We start from the raw sequence: 21,721 nt of genomic DNA, 5'->3' as shown, positions 1-21,721 counted from the left end.
TTCCAAAATGATTATGCTGCTCTTACATCCCTGAATTCAGTTATCGGAGGTCTATCTAGGTTTTTCTGAGAAGTACCTATTTTGTGAAAATTTAGACATAATTTGTGAAAATTAAAAAATCAACACAAAAATATGGATTTATTGTTTCTTATGGGATACAAAAAATTTTAAGAAAAAGTATTTTGTGAAACTACTATTTTTCATAAAGTTGAATTTGTGAAGTTACAGTGGTAAATTTGGCCTGGACAGGCACCTGGTTATTAAGGATTGTTCAAGTAAATATGTGTGTCAAACTTGACGTGTGTCAAACATCAAGTTTGACACACATATTTACTTGAACATTTTGGACCTATTTTTCTAAATAATATGCTATAATGTCGCCAACACCGAAAATAATTATTTAATTGTTAATAGAGGTAGCATGCACAAAATCTGCATTGTCAAATTTTATTTTGTATATCATGGTTATCCAAATTATTTACTTATGTTGATAAATACAGTTCATCTTCTGCTCAAGGGATCCACATTTCAGATAGGCCAATAAAAATGGTGAGACTACGAGACCAAAGTAATGAAAAAAATGTATTATATTCTATATTAGTAGGTTTTTGGCAGTCATTCTACAAATTTCTACTTAGTTTCGGTCTAGGTATACATTAGGTCATGTGAATTTTAAATCGTGCTTGTCGAGAAATAAGAATTTTAGGTTCACAATCATGCACTGACCATTCTTTACCTTTAAAACAACAGGAAAACATGCTCTTTTCTGTCATACTTGATGTTTAATAAATACTTGTGTTCAGTCTTGACTTTTATATTTCAGTCTAACAAAGTTCAACCTCAATAATGCTGTTAAGTAATCTGTTTAATGTACTCAATTTAATAGTAAATTCAGTAATTTTTCAGCAGTTATTAGGATAGATATCCAAATGGTTTTAAAATCCCTATATTTTTAAGATACTATTTTAACACAAATCTCGAATTTAAAATCATCACTTTTTGACTCCATCCTATCGTAACCGATCTCTCTGTTTTTCTAGCAGTTATAGATAGCTATGAATCAGTTTTTAAAATCATGTTTTTATTTGAACTGTAAAATGACTGCGCAATTGAGTAATCGCTTTCGTGAAGATTTCAACTTGAATCGACATGCTTTTTGCTCTTTTTTTTAAATGCATTCAAATATGGTTTTACCATTGCTGCAATTTAACAATGCACATTTTATCTCAGCTTAAAAATGTAAAAACATATTTATAAGTTATTTTTATTAATAAATTATGTTTATCAATTCAATATTTAAACACTCACTGATTAATTTTGCCAAACTCTACTACAAAGGAGAAAATGCTATCTTTTAGACCAGGTTTAAAACGGCTACACCTAATTAGTATTTTATATAGTTGGTATTTAAATTGCCCAATAACAAGAGATTAAATATGTGAAATTCACATAAATAAGTTTTAAAACAGATTTCTAAGATAAAGATATTAAACTGATATTAAAACTATCGTTTTAGTCTATTTTCAGTAAAATAAAATAGACCTTTTCTCTAATAACTAAATAACATTTGATTTAATTAAATTCTCTTATCTTCATTCTAGCACTTTATCTGGATTATTAATAAATTTAAAAATTTTATAAAACAAATATTACCTTGATAAAAGGTAATGCTTATTTGAAATATGTCAGGGAGGGAGGGTCAGTTTAATCACTGCTCTGCATATGATAGATGAAAAGGCTATGTGAATATTATTATTAGAAAAATATATAGCTATATTTCTTTAAACTAATTTTTTCTATATTATTAAAATTCCCTTAAACTACATTGTGCAGCAAATAAAATGAATATTGAAAAATCATTAATAAAATTTATTTTTGTTATGTTTCATTTTGGGGAAAATCAGAATTTACCAATTATGAAGGGATTTCATTATGTTGCTTTTAATTGAAGGTCCCACTACGAACTTCCAAAAATGAATCATTGAAAGGTATCACTTATCTTGCTATGTTCTATATGTATAAGCAGTACGACCAATCTTTTATATATGTATGGGTCCGGGGTTGGCATCAATATACCTCATGATAAATATCTAATGACAGCCGATTTGAATAACAATAGAACATTTTATTGTTCTAATTAACAAATCATGACGATGAATGAAATATGATGTCTACAAGTTCAGTGATGATGAAAAAGTTAGACTTCCTCGTCTGAATACATACACATATCTGCCCTCAGCGCAAGGAGTTACGGTTGCAGTTCGACAGCATAAGGAGTTACAGTTGCAGTTCGTAACAAATTATATGCAGTCATTTTATAAAAGCTTAAAATTGAAAAAAAAAATCTAGAGATATACAAAAATATAGGTTTAATATAAAATACTGTATAAAAATACATTAATATTGAAAAGTACAATAAATACATAAACATTGATCACAGGGTTATTAAGAACATATCAGATCATTAATGAGGTAGAACAGTTCATTCAGTATGGTTTGAATTCTCTTCGTGAATTATTTCATGGTTTCCTTCATTTTGATTAGTAAAACTTTGAGATGCACACTTGTAAGGTCTCAGGCTTATCCCTATCTTCTGTAAAGCCCACACAAAAATAGCCATTCCTGATAAAATTGTTGCCACAATAATAGAAATGAAGGACACAACTCCAATGAAAATCAGACCACTTATAGCAATAAGAGAACCTAATAAAAATTTATAAATCAATAACAGTAAAATAAAGAGATTTTCCTGAGAAAAATTTAACATTCCACAGTTTTGTCTTAAGTGACATGAAATTTATTACTCCTATGTGATGAAAAATACAAGGTGTCCCAGAAAGTACTATTTTATCCTACCACTGAGCAAATGTGATTTCTGCCCTTTGACGCCATTGTAGCAGAGAATTTAATAAACAGAATTTATTTAACCAAGAATCATACATCAAAAGACTACCAGTCAAAAATATTTATCCGCTGTTCGGAGCAAGTTGGCATGTCTGGCAACATACAAAGAAAAATCTAAGCCAATTGAAATTTATGGTGAAAATTTAATGAGTGAGCAAATGATAATAAAGTAGGTTTGACTGTTCAACAATATGCATGACAAAACACTAAGTGAACAGCCTTTTGTTGTCAATTGTGGATGCAAAAGTAAATAAGAAAAATTTATGAAAACAGACAGCTAACAATAAGGATTCTTTCAGATTAGATTTGACACATTAGAAAAACTGTTCAGCAGTGGCTGTCTCTGTTAACAGCATTTTTCTTCAAAAGGGGTGTAAACATGTTTTTTCACCAAAACAACCCTGAACAACGTCAGTGACGATATAAAGTATATATATATGTGTGTGTGCAGAGTCTTGGTCTGGTGTTGCATAGAAAAATATTTTCTCTCAATTTTGAAAAAATAAATTTAGTTTAAAAAAAAAAATTTATACACATTTTTCAAAAATTTAAATTACTTTCTGGACATGCCTTATATTTTGTTACTATGCATTTAAGTATCAAATGTGAATGCATAAAAGCAATTTTATAAAAAAACTGTAAATTTCTGATTGTTCCTCTGACATGGAATCAATTCATTCACATAGATATAAAACTCAAAATTTTTTTAATTGTTAGACACTATTGGAAGAAATGTTTAAATCCACAAAATTTCATTTCCATAATGGTAGCAAATAAATAATATTGAGTATAATAAAGCCGTGCCTAGTTTGAGTTTTTAAAATTTATTCTTTAAAATTATTTCTTATTAAGTATTGTTCTAATTAAAACAATTTCCCATAATTATTTCATTTTAGAACATTTAGCTTGTAAATATAAATTATAATTTATGTAAAGAGACTTATTATGACTAGCTTTTTTTTAAAAACAAATTTTAAAAACTTCAATCTACATTTAGCTTTTATTTTAAATTGAAGGACTTATCACACCACTATTTAGTTTCATTTGGGTTCAATTTAAATCAACATTTAGCTTTGAAAAAAAAAATCTATCCACACTACTGATTAGTTTCATGTGAGCTCATTTCTTTTCAGGTAATCACTTTTGAACCAAACTCTTTCCATTTTAATAAAATTTCATGTAATGAACACACATGATAAAGTAATTCTGCCTATTTTTAGTTACAAACAATGATTAAAATAAAGATTTAAATCCAGGGAGGCCAACTGCTCTGCTTTCTACAAAAGTTTTAATAAATTGGTAGCAAATTAAATAGTAAAACTTGCAAAATAAGGATAATAACGCCTACTCTTTAAAAAAGTCATCAAGAGAAAAGTACGATTAAGTTACATTTCTTGATACTTTGAATTCTTGATATGAAGTGGTAGAAAAATAACTAAAAATGAAATATACTAACCAAAAATAACTTAAAATTTGTTACCACTAGAAAACATCGTTTTACAAAGCGAAGAAAGTTCTGTAAATCTCTTGATTATTTAAAAAAAAAAAAAAATTTAATCATTTAAATTTTGTTGAAAAAAATAAAGTTAAATCTAAAATTTTTTTACAATATAATTATTAATATTTTCTTTAGAATGACTTCTTTAAGAGTCTGTTATAAAATAAAGGTTTTTATTCTTTTACAAAAAAGTAAAATTAGACATAAAAAAAAAAGAAATTATAAAGAGATAAAAACGGCACAAAACTTGTTAGTAAAAATTTTCCTTTATCTGCAAAAATGAAACCGTACTTTACTGAACATAATAAATATATTTCAATCATACCAATTTAGTTTCAAGTTTATTTACATACAAGTGCTGTTAAAATTTATTAAATGCTAGCGTACATCAATAATGAAGAAAGACTTGCTCTACCCATAGTATAATGCAAAATAAGCATATATTTTTTTCAGTAATGACATAAAAACCAAAACTTTCAGAATTTCTGGTAATTTTGTCAAAAGTTTTAAAACCTCACCACGAGAGAGCTAGAACAAAGTGGCATTGCATATGTAGTGGCGTGGGAAATAAATTAAATGAAGAAATGATACATTAAAACATAAACTTAGCTATAACTAAGGTATATTTTTACAAAAACTAAAAAAGCTGGCAGCCTCGAAAAAAAAAAATCCTACAAACCCTGGTAACAATGGCACTTTTGATAAAAAGATTAGTGCAAGTTAGACTTTCGTAAATCTTTAAATAAAGATAATTTCTATTAATTAATAATCAATTCATATGAACCAAAAAATGCACAATTTAGGGATAAGAAAACATGTTTTTCCTAGATTTACATATAGAAAAAAAAAATATTGTTTTTAATGGTTTCATAAGGACATTTATTAACAAATTAAACTTTAGGAAAGAGTTTTGAATTATCTCAAAATGTTTAAAATAATAATAAATACCTTCAATACAAAAAAAGCACAGTAATGCAAAAGCAAGAGTTGTGATGATAAAGCCCAAGAAAAACATCATAGGTACAAGAGAAAAAAATGCAATTGACAATACTGCTGCAGCTATAAATGGATGATTCAAACAATATCTTTTAGTTTTTTTATATGCAGGGACACCAAGAAGGATTTGAAGAAATGCTTCTGTGCTCTCCAACAAGGCAGTTAAACTATAATTTATTTCTTGAAAGGCCATTTTGCTATTAAAAGAAAATTAAAAAATAAGCATACAAAAATACAATAAAAAGTAATCAAAATCATTGAATTACACTTATCTAATTCTTTAAGTTAATAAAAAAGAGAAGTTTGTAAAAGATCAATTATTAAGCAACTTAATTTTTTAAAAGTCCTATTAAAGGATATCAGAAGATTTAAATAAATTTGATAAATATTTTATGCAAGGGCACCAGAATAGGAGGTCACTGTGACCTCTCAAAGAATTTTAAGATTCAGCAAATTTAGCCTGGAGATTTGGAAATTTTACAAAATTTTATTTTCTCTCTTGTTTATTTCAGAAAACAAAATTAGCCTTTATTTAACCCTTTTAAATAACAATAATAAAAATAGGCAAAAATCATTTCAGGTATCCATTCCACAATTCTTATATCTTTCAATAAATCTGATCCCCTCCTAGTCATGGAAAAGCCAATTTTTGTCATTTGTCATGGAGCTCCTATTTCATAATACAAATGAGCTATTTTCATGAGAGATTGAGAGACAATAAGACATCAATTAGCTCTTTTTCAAAAACCCTTTTCTCATTCCTTTTATGAAAAAGGAGCATTTTAAAAAGTATAACAAAAGGTAAATATAATTTGGTTAGTAACAGACAAATGTTGCGTAGTTTGAAAAGTTATCAATTATAATTTAATTACATAACAGCAAAAACATACAATCAAAATCAGCTTTAACTTTTTAAAAATTGTTGTACTAAAACATTAAAATTTTAAAATTAAAAACAAACTTTTGTTAAATTGTTTAAATAAAATTTCAAATATTTTGTTCAGTATGTGCAGAATACACTGTTTTTACTTAGTAGTAAAAAGTTTTAAAGGTTTAGTACAAGAAGATTTAGACAAAGTACCAAACAGATTAAAAAAAAAAAAAAAATCTAATTTACTGCAGGGGTTAATTCTATTTTTTATGTCTAACTAAATTTGAAAAAAATTATTTGCATGACAAATGGATATTTTATTAACTAAAAATAATTAAAGAGATATCGGTAATAAAAAGGAAGTAAGAATAGTTAAATCATGTTTTGATAAAACTATAAGGTACTTTTTTCATTGTTTGCAAAAATAATTGCTACAATAAATTTTTTAAAAATAAGAAATTAAAATGTTCATGAAAAAATTTATCTTCTATTAAGGTTTCTGACAAGCATGAAAAAACTATTTCCTATTTAAAAACCTTAAGAAAAAATTAAGAGTATTCAGCTTCGTACATAGAATCACCTCATAAATAAATTTTTATTTTTAGATGATCTACCTTGATGGACATTCACAAGTATCAAATTATGCTAAAAATGAAGACATTATGCTGCCTCCAATCTTACATAAACCTTACACATGACAATTACGCCTGTATTCACTCTGGACACTAACCTTCAGTCACAGTTCAAAACAGGTTTTATGAGAGCAACTCCAGGTTACATTCCAAAATTTTTCCTTTCACCATGTACATAACCTTCAGTCACAGTTCAAAACAGGTTTTATGAGAGCAACTCCAGGTTACATTCCAAAATTTCATTTCACAGTGTACGTAACTTCCAGTTACTGCAACCCAGAGTTAACTAACTTTAACCCGAAGATATTTGCAGTTTGAGTAACCGTGGGAGCGCAGTGGGCGATTGTTTTATTTATTTATGTTTTCGAAAATAACACTTTTGTTGTTAGGTTGCTGTTTTTTAATGTCCAATGAGGTCAATTTTTTTTTACTTTTTTACTAGATGTAACTATAATTAATTTATATCAAATAAATGCTTATTAATAAAATGAAAATTAAATTTTCCTGAGTTAATATCTTCTATAGAATATAATTCTCATTATTGTTAGTCATTGTAAGCACTTAAATATTTTTCGCTCAAAAAAAAAAATTGTGGATAATACAGATTATGGCCGCAATAATTCAAATGAATAGTGTAAGCAATAAGATTCTAAATAATTCAACTAACTTTTATTAATTTTTCTAAAAGAAAAAAAAAACAATCGATGCTTGAAAGAAATATAAAATTTAAAAAAGAAAAATACAATTCATAAAATGATTATAGATTTTGATTGTATTTATCGAGATGATAGATCTTGCTCAAAAATATAAAATTGTTTAGAGATATGAACAGGCAAAATAATGTGCAATATTTAGATATGAAGATAACGAATAGCATTTAAAATTTTTTCATCCATAAAATAAAACTATTTATAAAATTAAAAACATATGCATCATTTTAAATATATATTAACAATTATGTTGAAAAAAATATTATACAATCAATACAAATGTTGGTCTGAGGTAACATTTAAACTATACAAAAATCTGCATCAAATAACTTTGCAAATCAGGAAATTTAGAGTTTTATAACCATAAAATAATCTGCTGAACATTTGGAAATAATAGAATCATATGGAAGAGATTAATTGCTTAAAACTATATGAAGTTAAAATGCCAGTCTTTAGTAATATATGGTCTGACTACTTTATGACATTTGGGGCATATATACAACTGACATATTTCCATTTGCAATTATTTAAAAAATCAAATGAATGATTTTTTTTAAAATTTTAAAAAAGTTTTGGAATATTTATTCAGATTATGACAGATGCCTTTAAAAAAATTGTTATCTTATTCACCATATCCCAGACGGTGATTCTCTCTATCATCGGCAGATGGTAGCACAATAATAGTCATTTATAACTTATGCTAATCTAAGCTGAAAAGTTTATTTTATACAATTTCATTTAAAGTTTTTAAAAAAAGAAAATTCTTCTCAATGGTTTTAAGTGATGGATAATATGTTATGAAGGAAGAAAAAAGAAGATTAAAAATGGGAATAAGGATGAAAATGTTAGCAAAATCCCCTTGATCATTGTGAGAAATAAAAGTATTGGATAATTGTGTGAAATAAAAGTATTTTTAATTGAATTTCAGTAATATTTCGATGTTTGCGTGAGGTATTATGATATCCATAATAATAAAATATCTAAATTCATAATAATTAAACTCAGAACCTTCTGCTCATCAATAAAAGTAAGTTAGGAAAACGAAACATAACATCTTTTTCATTTCTCCAGTAACAGGGCGATTCAAATTTAATTACTCAATGCAATCTTTTTTCCTCTTTCATTCGAAAAACTGTTTTAAAAATAGCAAAGGAAATTTTATTGTTATATTTGGTAATACAGTCGAACTCGTTTATAACGAGCTCGGATTTACCGAGGGAAACGAGAATATTTGGTTGGATCAATGTTAAGTCTATGGAACAGAAGTCGCTTTTAACGAGCAATATTTTTCTGTCTTGCAATCTTTTTTCTCATCTTTCTAGTCTTTCTGTCTCATCTTTTTTTCAAAATGATAAGAAATGTGCGAGTAATCAGAAAGAAAAAAAAAACAACACGCGAACTGAAACTTAATTGTCCTTATCGCTCTAATTTAAAGCTTTATCGGTAGACGAAAAAGTAAAAAATTTACGGGAGTTGGATGACTGTGTTAAAAAAAGTCGAAATCTGCAAAAGGTATGGATTGTTTTCATCTACTGTTTTCACACTGCTAAAAAACAAAGGCAACTTAATGGATTCATACGACCAAAATAAAACAGACTGTAAACGACTTAAGAAGTGTTTGAAAAAGGATTTGGACGAAGCGTTATTGAAATGGATGAAGGTGCAACGTAGTGCTGATTTACCTGTGAGTGGACCAATTCTAAAAGTGCAAGCAGAAAAATTTGGATATTCTTAGTTCGTTTGGGGGAAGGGGTTAGTTGTCATTAAATTAAGAAAAGTGTTTAATTAAATTAATTAATGTAATTAAAGTAAGTATTAATTAAATTTTAAGTAAACTTAATCATTTTACCTCCCAAGCCCCCCCACCACTTCTATTTGCACGCCTGCCTTAAGGACCCGCTTATTATGAGCACTCGGATTTAACAAGTACATGTTATTTTCCCTTTGTGCTCGTTATAAACGAGTTCGACTGTATTTGTATTTAGCCTATACTGCACAACACAGAATATTCATTTCAGGCGAACAAATTAAGGAAGAAGTGTCTGCCGAAGACAAAACTTAGTTTACATTTGTCTCCCCCCCCCCTGGGAAGAGTTTATTCGATTAACAAAACAATATTTAAGATAAACAAATTTGTGAAGGGTCCGTTTTTATGAAAAGATATTTTGTGAAGGGTCCGTTAATGGATCCAAATTTCTTCTAAACAGACTCCTGTTTAATGTACTTCACTAAAAATACTTAAAAGCCTTTAAAACTTTATTACTACCAAAATAATTAAAGGCAGTAGGGAAGTAATAAATATCACATGTAATCAAGGTATTTTGATTTAACATTGACAACTGTTTACTTCTGTAGTCAAAACTTAAAATTAAATAAAGACATTTAATAAGTAAAATGATAATTTTTTACATTTAATTACTGCTAAGTGACCTATCAAACTTTTTGCTAGTTTAACATGTTGTGTTAAGATTATAATTCCAAAGTCTACAACGAGCATCTATTTTGAAGTTGCTAAATAATTATTTTTAATACAGAATACTTATGCGAAACTAACTTATAATTGGAGTTAGTAAAATTGGAAACTTTAGGTACCTAATAACAAGGGTTGGGTTTTTGCCGTCAAAAACTGGTTTTTGACATGACAGAGGTAAAAACCGTGTTTTTACCTGTAAAAACCGTCAAAAACCTGTTTTCTTTAATTTATGGCATATAGCGGACAATATAATATTTTCACTTAATTGCCTTTATAAATGAATGTTACAAATTATTGCTATTGATTTTGCAACTATATACATGTATTCTTATAGAAGGATATACATTCATACAGAAATATTGTAATATACTTATTGAAAATAGTTATACTTAACTTTTATCATTATAGCTTGTTTTGCAAAAGATTCAAAATTTTGCACTTCTTAATTGTTCGAAATAAACAAAAAAAACTTGGAACTATTAATAAATTCAAGAACTAAAAAGAAGAATTTAAAATTTGGCATTTCTTAAATATTAGAAATAAGCTAAACAAAACTTTCAAAACTTGTAACTACTAAGAAACTCAGGAATGAAAAAGTCAGGAATGACTTGACATTCTTCAGTAATGTAATATGCCAAACAAAATGATGCTTGGAAATGTTGAAAATTTCGTTTAGTATCCTAATATTTTACTTCAAATAGTATGTTATGATATAATCATGTTGGGAAAATGCAAAAATCTGTTCTTAAATATCTTAAAACCGTCATGTGTCAAAAACTTGCCAACCCTGCTAATAACCCTATAAAACATTTTAATTAGAAAATCTAACATTTAATGAAGGCTATAATAATTGTAAGTAAATATAAAACAATTAAAAAAGACATTCTATAAAGACCTTTAAAAAGTAAAAGTCTATAAAAAAATTTAAAAAGTTAAACAATGTGTCCGACTTCCTAGTGAATAAATAATTCTATCAATTAAAAACAGACAAAAGTATTTTTAAAACGTATGAAAGAATCCCCTTCCCCCCCCCAAGAAAAGTTTAAAATAAATAAGAAATAACTTTATTTTACAAAATTCTTATCTTTGAAATTTAAATGTCATCTTACTTCAGTTCCTCGTAATAAATATTAAAAAAAAAAAAAAAAATCACATACTCTTGAACAAATAGGAAATATCAAAAATTTTTAATTTATAAATACTGATTTTTTCAAATAATTATTTATTAACAGCTTTTGCTTTAACATTTAAGCATTTATTTTATTCGGAATGACAAAATTTGTTTGCGTTGGCATATGAGAATAAACAGGAAAAAAGCATTAAACTAAATTAAACATTAAAATTTTATACAAAATGGCAAAACTGAAAAAATTCAGAAAATTACTTATCAAAATAATAAATAAAAATTCTGTGTGGCATATAGTTTTGTTGAGAAGAACTACCTCAACCAAATGTTGACTTAAAAAAAGAAAAGTTTTTTTTCGTGATTCGAGATATCAGTTGTAACACTATAATAATAAAATTTACTCACAAGGAAAATAATTCACAATTGTTGAACAATGAAAAGCTAAAGAGAATGGTCAATTACCATTCCTATTTAAAGGGAAAGTTTTGATTTTATTTTTCTTCTTTTTATAACTTCGTCCGAAAACTTGACAGTTGAAAGTTGAGATGTCTCTTGAAACTTATTACTGAACTTATGGACTTATTACTGAACGCACTGTCTTGGCTGACCGCCCTCTTATAACCCTAAACTTTGGCGATCTGGTGAAATGGGTGATTGCCAAACGAAATCTATCGCCAACTGCTTGGATGCCCGCTTTTTGAACGTGATTGAAAATGGCGAAAATGTTTGAGCTGGAAAGATGTAACGAATACGCTAGGAAATACATATTTTTTACTACAATATTTTTATTCATGCAAAGTGATTTCTAGATACTGGACATTAGTATTGCAGCGCTTGCTGAATTAATATAAAATAGCTCTTGGTGTCGACATTTTCACTGGCTAGCATTGCATATTGCAGGTATCATTTTCATCACTTTTCTTAGCATTATTGTCGGATCTGTGTTTTTATTTAAAGCAAGAATTTTTGTTGTTAATTATAAAGATTATTTTTGTGTGTGTGTGTGTATTGAATATTATTTGAAAGGAAATATGAATGACAAATAAGTTATAACTGTAATAAAACAAGGTTGGATGGAAACCACTTTTTTGTTTCTTATGAGTAAAAGGTTAAATTAATAATATTTTGCACCGTGATTTTAAGGTACGCATTAAAATTATCAACTTTTCTTGTATGAATATGCTTTAGTGGTATTAAAATAAAAATATTGATTCACATTTTTTTCATTGTTGGTTTTAAAAATTAGTTTACATGTGTTAAAGTTCTCTGTTTACATATTTTATTATTTGTTTGATGCTTCTATGATTACATTACTACTATAAATGATTTTTTTAAAATTTAGAATAATATTGAAAAGCACAAGTTGTATTGTAACACAAATTGTGCTTCGTGATTTGTATATTCAGTTGCAATGCTTCTAGTTTAGTTCTAGGTTGTTATCATCATCAGTTACATATGGAAATAAGGCTCCTGCATTTACTGAATTTCTCACAGTTCTGACCTGAGTATTGTCACGACTACCAGGTCAGTCTTGTTGAAAATCCAGTTTTGATCCTTCAGTACCTACAGAAATAGAAATCTAGGTGAACCAAATGAATGTTATGAAGAAAACTGATTGGATTAGTATACATTTTAATTTGTTTTAATGATGTAGTTAATAGTACTAGGGTAAATTAGAGTTAATATATTATATATAGTTTACATTTCTTATTATTTGTGAGATTCTGCTTATTAAACATTACTATAAGTGACATTTTGAAAATTGATATTATAGTTTGGAATAATACGAAAGGAGTAGAATAAAATTTTGATGGTTGATAGGAAGCACAAATATGTAACAATTGTAATGTAATGATGTGTTGTTTTGTTATAGGTTGACTTTCTTATCAACTCATAAAACGCATTATTTTAAAGCTCCTTCAACAACCTCAGTGTGCCTGTATGTCTGAAGTGGGAGTTATGTGTAATTTGTTAAATTACTTTTGTGTATTGAATTTTCTTGAATGTTATTTGAAAGGAAAAAGGAGTGACAAATGAGTTATAACTTTAATAATACAAGGTTGGAAGGAAACCACTTTTAAATTTCGTATGAGGAAAAGGATAAATTAATAATATTTTGCACCGTGATTTTAAAATACCCAATAAAATTATCAACTTTTTTTGCATGAATATGCTTAAATGGTATTCAAATAAAAATATTGATTCCCATTTTATTATATTGTTGGTTTTAAAACTTAGTTTACATGTGTTAAAGTTCTCTGTTTACATATTTTATTATTTGTTTGATGCTGCTATGATAACATTACTACTATAAGTGATATTTTTAAAATTTAGAATAATATTGAAAAGCACAAGTTGTATTGTAACACAAATTGTGCTTCGTGTTATGTATATTCAGTTGCAATGCTTTTAGTTTTGTTCTAGGTTGTCATCATCATCAGTTACATGTGGAAATAAGGCTCCTGCATTGACTGAATTTTTCACAGTTCTGACCTGAGTATTGTTACGACTGCCAGGTCAGTCTTGTTGAAAATCCAGTTTTGGTCCCTCAGTACAGAAATAGATATTTCTAGGTGACCCAAATGAATGTTATGAAGAAAGCTGATTGGACTAGTATACATTTTGACTACTTGAAAGTAATGTTGATTAAAATAATGTTTTGAACATTTTAATTTGTTTTAATGATATAGTTAATAGTACTTGGGTAAATTTGAGTTAATAAAGTATATAGTAGCATTTTTTTATATCATCCTTTTTTTTATATTGTGATTGATTAACTCAACACCTTAGTACATTATCTCTCTCTTCTAATAATAAATGTTTTTAAAAAAGTTAATTAAAAAATTTTAAAGCGCAGAATATAGAAGTGATGGAAATATAAATATTATTCTATTATAAACTTAATAACTAGAGTTGATTTGTTATAAAAAGCAATGAAAAAAAAAAACAATTTTTTTTTCGGGTTTACCCTGATCTCAGTGTAAAATCATTGAGATCTAGTCATATGGCTCTGTTTTCCTCTACCCCTATAATGGCTCTGGTATTGCAATATAAATAGTATTTTAGAATGTTTTGTTTCATTTTATTACATAAAGTGTCTTATCATTAAAAAGAAATACCAGCACTTTTGTAATTTCAAACATGATTGTTCTAAACTGTTGTCAAATTTTTGTCGTTTTGTTTTCAAATTTTTGTAGCATGCCTATCATATTTATATCTTGTAATCTAAAACTTTCAAAAGTTAAATAGGCGCCTAATAAATATTTAGAATTATGAATGAAATGTATGACTGTCACTCACATCGAAAAGTATTACTTTTGGTATTTTATTTATCTTAACTGCTTTTAAAGAGCTCCTGTAAAAGAAGAATTTTACATTTTGTTCATAGACTAAAAATTTTATTTATTTAATTTGTAAAATGTACTGGATTTTTCTTATAATGTAGGTAGCTGTGGTATTTTTGATCCAAATGTATGTCTAAATTGTTTTCATTTTATAATAAATAAATGATTTCTCTACTGACTTAGTCTCTCTCTCTTCCTTTTTTTTTTCTCTTTGTGTTTACTAAAAAAAAATTTATAAAATGAAGAGGAATACTACTTTTAAACATAAATTGAATTTTTCTAAATATACTTAAAAGCTTAACTTCATAACTAATTAAATTAAGTTTTATAAAAGTAATCATAATTGAAATACACTATGAAAATTAAATTATAACAGAACATTTCATGCACCAAAACATGTAACTGCTTTATAGTAGTACATAATCAGGGCTCAAAGTAATCCTTAATTTCCTTTAAAAAAATAAGATAAAGAAAGTATTCTTAATTATTAAACATTTCCATAGATGTCCCGAAATTTTTGTGATTTTAAAATTTTGTTGAAATTAATAGGGAGAAAAATTACTATTTATCTAAAAAAATATTGAAGAAATTTCATGAAACAAAATGAACTACGAAGTCTTCATAGCTCTCAAGTACGATATTAATCTACTTCCAGTATTAGAGACAATTACTCTTAAATTGATAGCATATTCGATGTGTGAGAGGAATATAGAAAAATCTCTTACCTCACTACTCCCATCATACTCTACTGTTTCTCAAAAGAAAATCCTCGTATTTTGCTACAACTTAACGATTTTCTATATTTAGGCAATTTTATTCTCTCTTTTGTGAGAAAGAAAACACATTTTTAAGAAATATTTCTTTTTTCACTTAAGTACAGGAACTACTAAAACTATTAACAATTGAATATCTGCGAATTCATGTTAGCATTGTACAGTGGACCAAAAAAAAAAAAAAAAATAATTATAATAATAATAACTTTCCCTCATAACCACCCTCAATAACTTTCGTTCTAATGATCTGATTTTCACATACTAAGTGTCAATCTTAATGGTTCCTGAGGGTGACCTCATATATGAAAATTATTTAGTGCTAACTATTAAGTTTCGAAATCGGACACAGAAACGTACTTTCTCTGAATAAAAAAAATTTTTTTTTGCATATTTGGATATTTATCCGTTTGTTTATAAATTATTCATAATTTTAATTCGGTTTTTTATAAGTACTGAATGGTCAATACTTTACTGTAGGTAAAATTTTACAACTCATCATAGGTCGTAAAAACCAAATTACTTTTAGGCAAACTATAAAAAATAATAGGCTCCATGAACTTTTATTTTACAAAAAAATCTGAAATGTAGTTTAACATAAATTTACAAAAAAATAGAGGGTTCGTTTAAAGAGTTAATAATGCAAATAGTTTTGAGAAACTAATTTTTTTTTGCAACAATACATGAAAAATTTAAAAATAAAATCAGATGCTGATTACAATTTAATACACTTAAGTAATAAGGAATTTATTTCGAAATATATATCTTTAAATTACGAATTTTCAACTTAAAAATACAACTTATTTGCCTCAAATGCCATGTTCTAGCTGTATAATACGACATATTCAATACCCAACTAATTTCTGTGATGGATTTTCCATTTTTATATAGTGCCACTATTTTTTCTTTTAGAATGTATGAGCAGTGGAACATTATTTTCTCTACTAAAATTAAATTCAATTAAAATTAGTAAAACTCCAATAAAAACTTGCAAATCTCTAAATAATCTACAACGGCAAAACTCAACGAAAAACTCTAAGTAAAATTTACTCTGCAATTTACTAGAACCTTCAGGACATAGACGTCAATTTTTGGCGAATTTTAATTTTTTCAAAGATTTGAAACTCTTTTTATTTATTTTCTTAAATTTGAAATTTCATTTAGAAAAATTAAGTTTTTATGCTTGTAGTAGTCTGTATCTTAATATTTTAACAGGACTTATATTGTCCTTAATAAATTAAGAAAACTGTAGCATTAGTGTCGTAATTATAAAGTTAAAATTAGAATTTGAAAAATCACACATTTCGTTACCACGAATTTACAAGTTTTTGAAATTAAATATTGAATGTTGTGGTGAATATACACATAATAAAATACTTCTTTTTAGTTTTGCTGCCACATGTTTAACTTCTTAAGGACCTAGATGGCTATTTAGCAAGAACTGAACAGGATAGTTTATCTCCATTACTATAGCCAACCAAATTAGCAAAAACTTATTTATAACCATTACCTATTTTTCGTTTTTAATATACTTCGAACCTATAAAAAATTGAAAATTATCTTACTTCCAATGTAACATAAACTTGTTCTATCTTTCAAAGAGAAAAAGAAATACTGAAATGCCAGCAAAATATGACATGTAAGAGGATGATACTGAATTTTATTGTCAAATCTAATTTGTTCCGACTTATAACAATTTTGTCAGAAAAAATCTGTTGAAATATTAAAATGTTGCAAGTTATATATCTCACATTCTGATTTTATAATTAAAATCAGAATTTAAAGCAATATAATTAGCTTTCCAAAACATACTGGTTAATTGATTTAATAGCCTTCATTTGATTATTTGTGTAGATTAAATTACGCAGATTAAACTTATATTTAACATAGTAGAGGAAAGAAATCTCTACAGTTGTCAAAACTGCTATTGAAATATGTGAAATGTTGCAATAAGTTTTTACTGATCCATTATTGAACTAATAAATGAACACATGGTATAACAATCAATGCTGTAATAAAAATTAAACTTCTCCAGAGATCTTGATAATTTTATTTTATCCTTCTTGATTACTTTATGAATTATTTTGAATAAATTATACATTAATGTCTTATCTGCAACCAATCTTTTCTTATTTATATGGAATATGCACAAAACAGAAAGACATAACAACACAATTAAAAAAGAAAAAATTATTTTAATTTCTTTATTTAGTATTTAATTTGGCCCTAAAGTGTGACTTTACATATTTATAATGAGAGAAACACATTTTCAGTTTTGCATTATGATTAAACTTGGTCATATAATACACGAAAAAGATTTGCTTGAATTTTCAGAAACATATTATTTTACTTTGATTAAAAAATATAACTTAATGTGTTCATTTATATTAACTCAATTTAGAAGTTAAACGCCAATTTTTAAGCTGAAATAGTTTATTTACATGAATATCTAATTTTAGAAAGAGATATTCTATCCTTATAACTTTTTTTTTATATCTAAATAAAATTTATCTGTTAGATAAATATTAGTTCAAAATAAAATCAATTATATATTGTCTATATAATCTTTTCTGCATTGATCTTATTTTCTTAAAAAAAAATTTTTTTTTTTAAATTCAGTAAATTTTTTGTGGGAAAAAAACGAGGTAGTTATTCTTTAGAGAATATAACCTATAATAGTTAAATTTATTCCCGTTTTGTGCTTTGCTCAAATGATTGTTCCAATCGTATACAGTTTATTAACTTTACTTAATTAAAATAACAATAGTTATTACTTAGTTAGATTAATAGTTATCTATATAACAAATTTATAACGAAATCGCGTAAATATTAAAGGAGTTATCAAATACCAGAGTTTTCAAAGTACTTAAAAAAAATTAATTAAACATTTCTAAAATCTTGCTTTATACATCTCAGAATGCATGCAAAGAATTCTTTTATCTCTAAATAGTACAAAAAATTTCTCAAAATTTCATGAAATTGACTTACATAAAGAATAGAAGAAATTGAATGAATTTGCAATCCATAGTAGTAAACTTGACATTTAGTGATAATCAATATACGTATATTCATTTCATTTACAGATCATTTGAATATAATATTAGTTAATGAACTCACTGTTAAGTGTCATAGTACTGAGATAAAGTTGCGGAAACATACATTATAGTTTTGAAACAAATATTTATCACTCTGACACAAACCACCAGAAAGACTGCATGAAATATTAGATTTTAAAATTATTATATTCATTTCATTTACAGAACATTTGAATATAATGTTAGTTAATGAACTCACTGCTAAGGGTCATAGTACTGAGATAGAGTTGCGGAAACATACATTATAGTTTTGAAACAAATATTTATCACTCTAACACAAACCACCAGAAAGACTGCATGAAATATTAGATTTTCACATGCTTATGTAAAAACTGAGATATGTTTTTATCTTGAAATTATATGTAATTAAATTAAATAAGTGGCAATGAATGATTTAAAAAAAGAAAACGTAACACATTATTAAAAAAAGAAGGAAAAAAAACCAAAGTATTTACGCATGATATTGATTACTTTTTTTTTCAAACCTCTTCTTAACGTACTTTATGAATATTCAACTAATCATCTAAATAATAATTTTCTAAGAAAAATTACGATCGCAACAGAATTACATAACTGGGTATAAAATATTATACAGCTAAATTTCCGAAAGCAAATATAGAAGGAAAAAAAAATCTATGCACAGAAATCAATACTATATGTACCTTTGTACTATGTTAGCACTTTGTTGTAAAATACCTTGATAAGTATGAATACTCTTTAATTCGTTAGAATCCGGAAGAAAGAAAAAGAGAGTACATATAGTATATTTATTTGATTTGAATTAACTCGCATGAGTCTGAAAAAAAAATACCCTTGCAAACCTTTCTTGCAACGATTTTTAAAAATAATTATTAGACGATTTCACCACTAATTTAAAAAACATATCATCAAAGAAAGCTCTTATTTTATTAAGCATTCAATTAATCCCTTCACCTCAGTTAATAAGTTCATTGACAGTTAGATTTTTATTGGATGTCATTGATACGTGACACCGATATGGTTGACACTGAGATATGATCACACACAAAAGTATCAAATTTAAATTAAATAACTGCCATTTTTGAAGAAGATAATTCAGTTGTTCTCTAATCCGGGCCGTTAATATATATTTTACGAATCCTTATAAGTAATGGAATAAAAAACGTGTGTAGGGATCAAATTAATATTTAGGAGAGAAAGAACGCAGACACGCTGCTGAACTTTGATCAAAAGCATGATATAACGAGGTTAATAAGAGATGAAGGATTAAAATCATCTGAAATTATTTTTATCGATAACAAAGTTTTAAGGCGTTTGTGATAGAAAGTATATTTCAAAAAAATCAACAGGTATTTTTTGTCTCTTCCTGACTCAAAGAACATTTGGTTAGAAATTTTTTTTTCTCCAGATATTTCAATATACATATATCAGATATTTCAAAATACATATATCAGATATTTCAATATAACATATATCAGATATTTCAATATAACATACTAGAATAAGTTATTAGTAAAATAATAAAATCATAATACATATATCAGATATTTCAATATAACATATATCAGATATTTCAATATAACATACTAGAATAAGTTATTAGTAAAATAATAAAATCATAGGAACCCGAGTACTTAAGTTTTTTAGTTTTAACAATGTAAAAAAAGTTCATGTTTATTTTATCATTTGGATATTTTCGCCATTACAAATACATACTATTTGCTCGAATTTTATTTTCAGATGTTGACAAAAGACAACCTGATGAACCGTCAAATTTTCTAACAGTAATGTAGAAGAATCATTTTTCACTTAAAAAAAAAAAAAAAAATAATGGTAAGAAGGGAAGCAGAAAATAAATCAATTTATTGAATCAAAATATACAGGCAAGTTCATCATAATTCCAAATTCTGGACGCATCAGTTTTATAATAAAGCATTTACTCTGGTTTTTGGAGTGGTTAATAATGGTATAAATATTTTTCTTCCTTGCTTGAATAAAAATTTGAGAAAACAATCATATTTTGCATTATACGTGAAGGGAAACCACGAAAATATCTTTCAGATGGCTGGATTCCATTTAGAAGTTCAGTAATCGCAATGAATTTTTTTTATAATGAATCATTTTTCAGCATCTTTGAGAGACTTCTTTGTGACTATAACGAGATGTTCTTCAAATTTTTGTAGTTTTTAACCGAAAATCAAAGTAACTCGCTATTTTAGTATCGGAATAAAACCATATTTACGTTATAAAAATAATTATGTTTATAAAAATGATTAAGTTATAAATAAATTATAGTTAAGTTAAAATAATTAAGTTAATTAATTATTTTAATTAATTGATAAATTAATTAATAAATTAATTAATAAATTAATTTTAATTAATTAAGTTAAAATAATTAAGTTAATAAATAATTAAGTTAATAAACAATTAAGTTGTAAAAATAATTAATTATAATCAAGATTAAATTGAAATTAAAATTATCAAATTTCGCGTTATACGCTATGAAAAACAGACAAAAATGTTTTTCAGATTGCTGCTATTGGTATATAAAATAAAATAATTTGCAATTTAAGTATAGGAGTAAAATTATAAATAAACATTTTTTCATTATTATTATCCTTAATAGATAGGGTACCATCTTTCTGAACAGAACGAAAAGCTCTTCTTATTAACTCAACCCAGAAATCAAAGTGTGAGCTTTTTTATTTTGTGAATGTAATGAAACACCCTTATTATGCTTAATCCAATTCAGAGATCAAAGTAATTAACAATTTAAGTATCAGAATACAATCAAATTCATGAAAGTTATAAGAATAATTTATTTTAATGAAGATTAAGTTAAAGTAATCAAATTTGTGTTACATGCGAAGGAAAACCACGAAAAAGTCTTTTAAATTGCTTAATAGTAATAGGTTTCCAGCTTAATGTTGATTATCGCAATAAAATTATTTTTTAATAATCAATAATTTTTTTTATCATCTTTGATAAATAGTAAATGCTGTGAAATGCTCTAAATTTTTTTTGTACTTTTTTGAATTTTTGTAGGCAACCCAGATATCAAAGTTACTTGTAATTTAAATACAGGAATAAAATTATATTTTGAAAGACTTTTTGAATGAAAATAATTAGAATTTAGATTACGCACAAATGAATATCATGAATAAGTTTTAATAACTAACTAACTGAACGCTAACAGGCAATTATGAGACTCTATCTCAGCAATTATTAACATTTTCCAATTTATTGTTCATCATGAAATTAAATGCTTTGGGCAGCTTAGATTGCTTATAAAACTGTTCTATTTTATTTTAATCATTTTATTA

The 21,721-nt window shown here is 26.2% G+C and overlaps 1 protein-coding gene and 1 long non-coding RNA gene across 3 annotated transcripts; both read right to left on the bottom strand.

The window, feature by feature from the left end:
• Window positions 1–2,354: 2,354 nt before the first annotated feature.
• On the bottom strand, window positions 2,355–11,775 carry LOC107437199 (uncharacterized). 2 transcript variants are annotated; one of them, XM_087163797.1, is made up of 3 exons: window positions 11,616–11,775; window positions 5,351–5,595; window positions 2,355–2,703 (listed from the first exon to the last, which is right to left on the bottom strand). In XM_087163797.1, exons 2-3 carry the CDS (start codon window positions 5,589–5,591, stop codon window positions 2,483–2,485), a joined length of 462 nt encoding a protein of 153 aa, XP_087019923.1. In that variant the 5' UTR covers window positions 5,592–5,595; window positions 11,616–11,775; the 3' UTR covers window positions 2,355–2,482. The 2 variants fall into 2 exon arrangements, with proteins under 2 accessions (XP_087019923.1, XP_087019921.1); XM_087163795.1 differs by lacking the exon at window positions 11,616–11,775 and adding an exon at window positions 11,469–11,518.
• Window positions 11,776–12,198: 423 nt separating this feature from the next.
• Window positions 12,199–20,019, bottom strand: LOC147809316 (uncharacterized). The gene is made up of 2 exons (XR_015433699.1): window positions 19,082–20,019; window positions 12,199–12,773 (listed from the first exon to the last, which is right to left on the bottom strand). It is a non-coding gene; the product is annotated as an uncharacterized LOC147809316 (long non-coding RNA).
• Window positions 20,020–21,721: the final 1,702 nt, after the last annotated feature.

The sequence above is a fragment of the Parasteatoda tepidariorum genome, chromosome 5 (assembly GCF_982258835.1).
Source record: "Parasteatoda tepidariorum strain Cologne lab strain chromosome 5, Ptep-v5.0, whole genome shotgun sequence".
Taxonomy (NCBI): Eukaryota; Metazoa; Arthropoda; class Arachnida; order Araneae; family Theridiidae; genus Parasteatoda; species Parasteatoda tepidariorum.
This window is presented reverse-complemented; position numbering and strand designations above follow the sequence as displayed.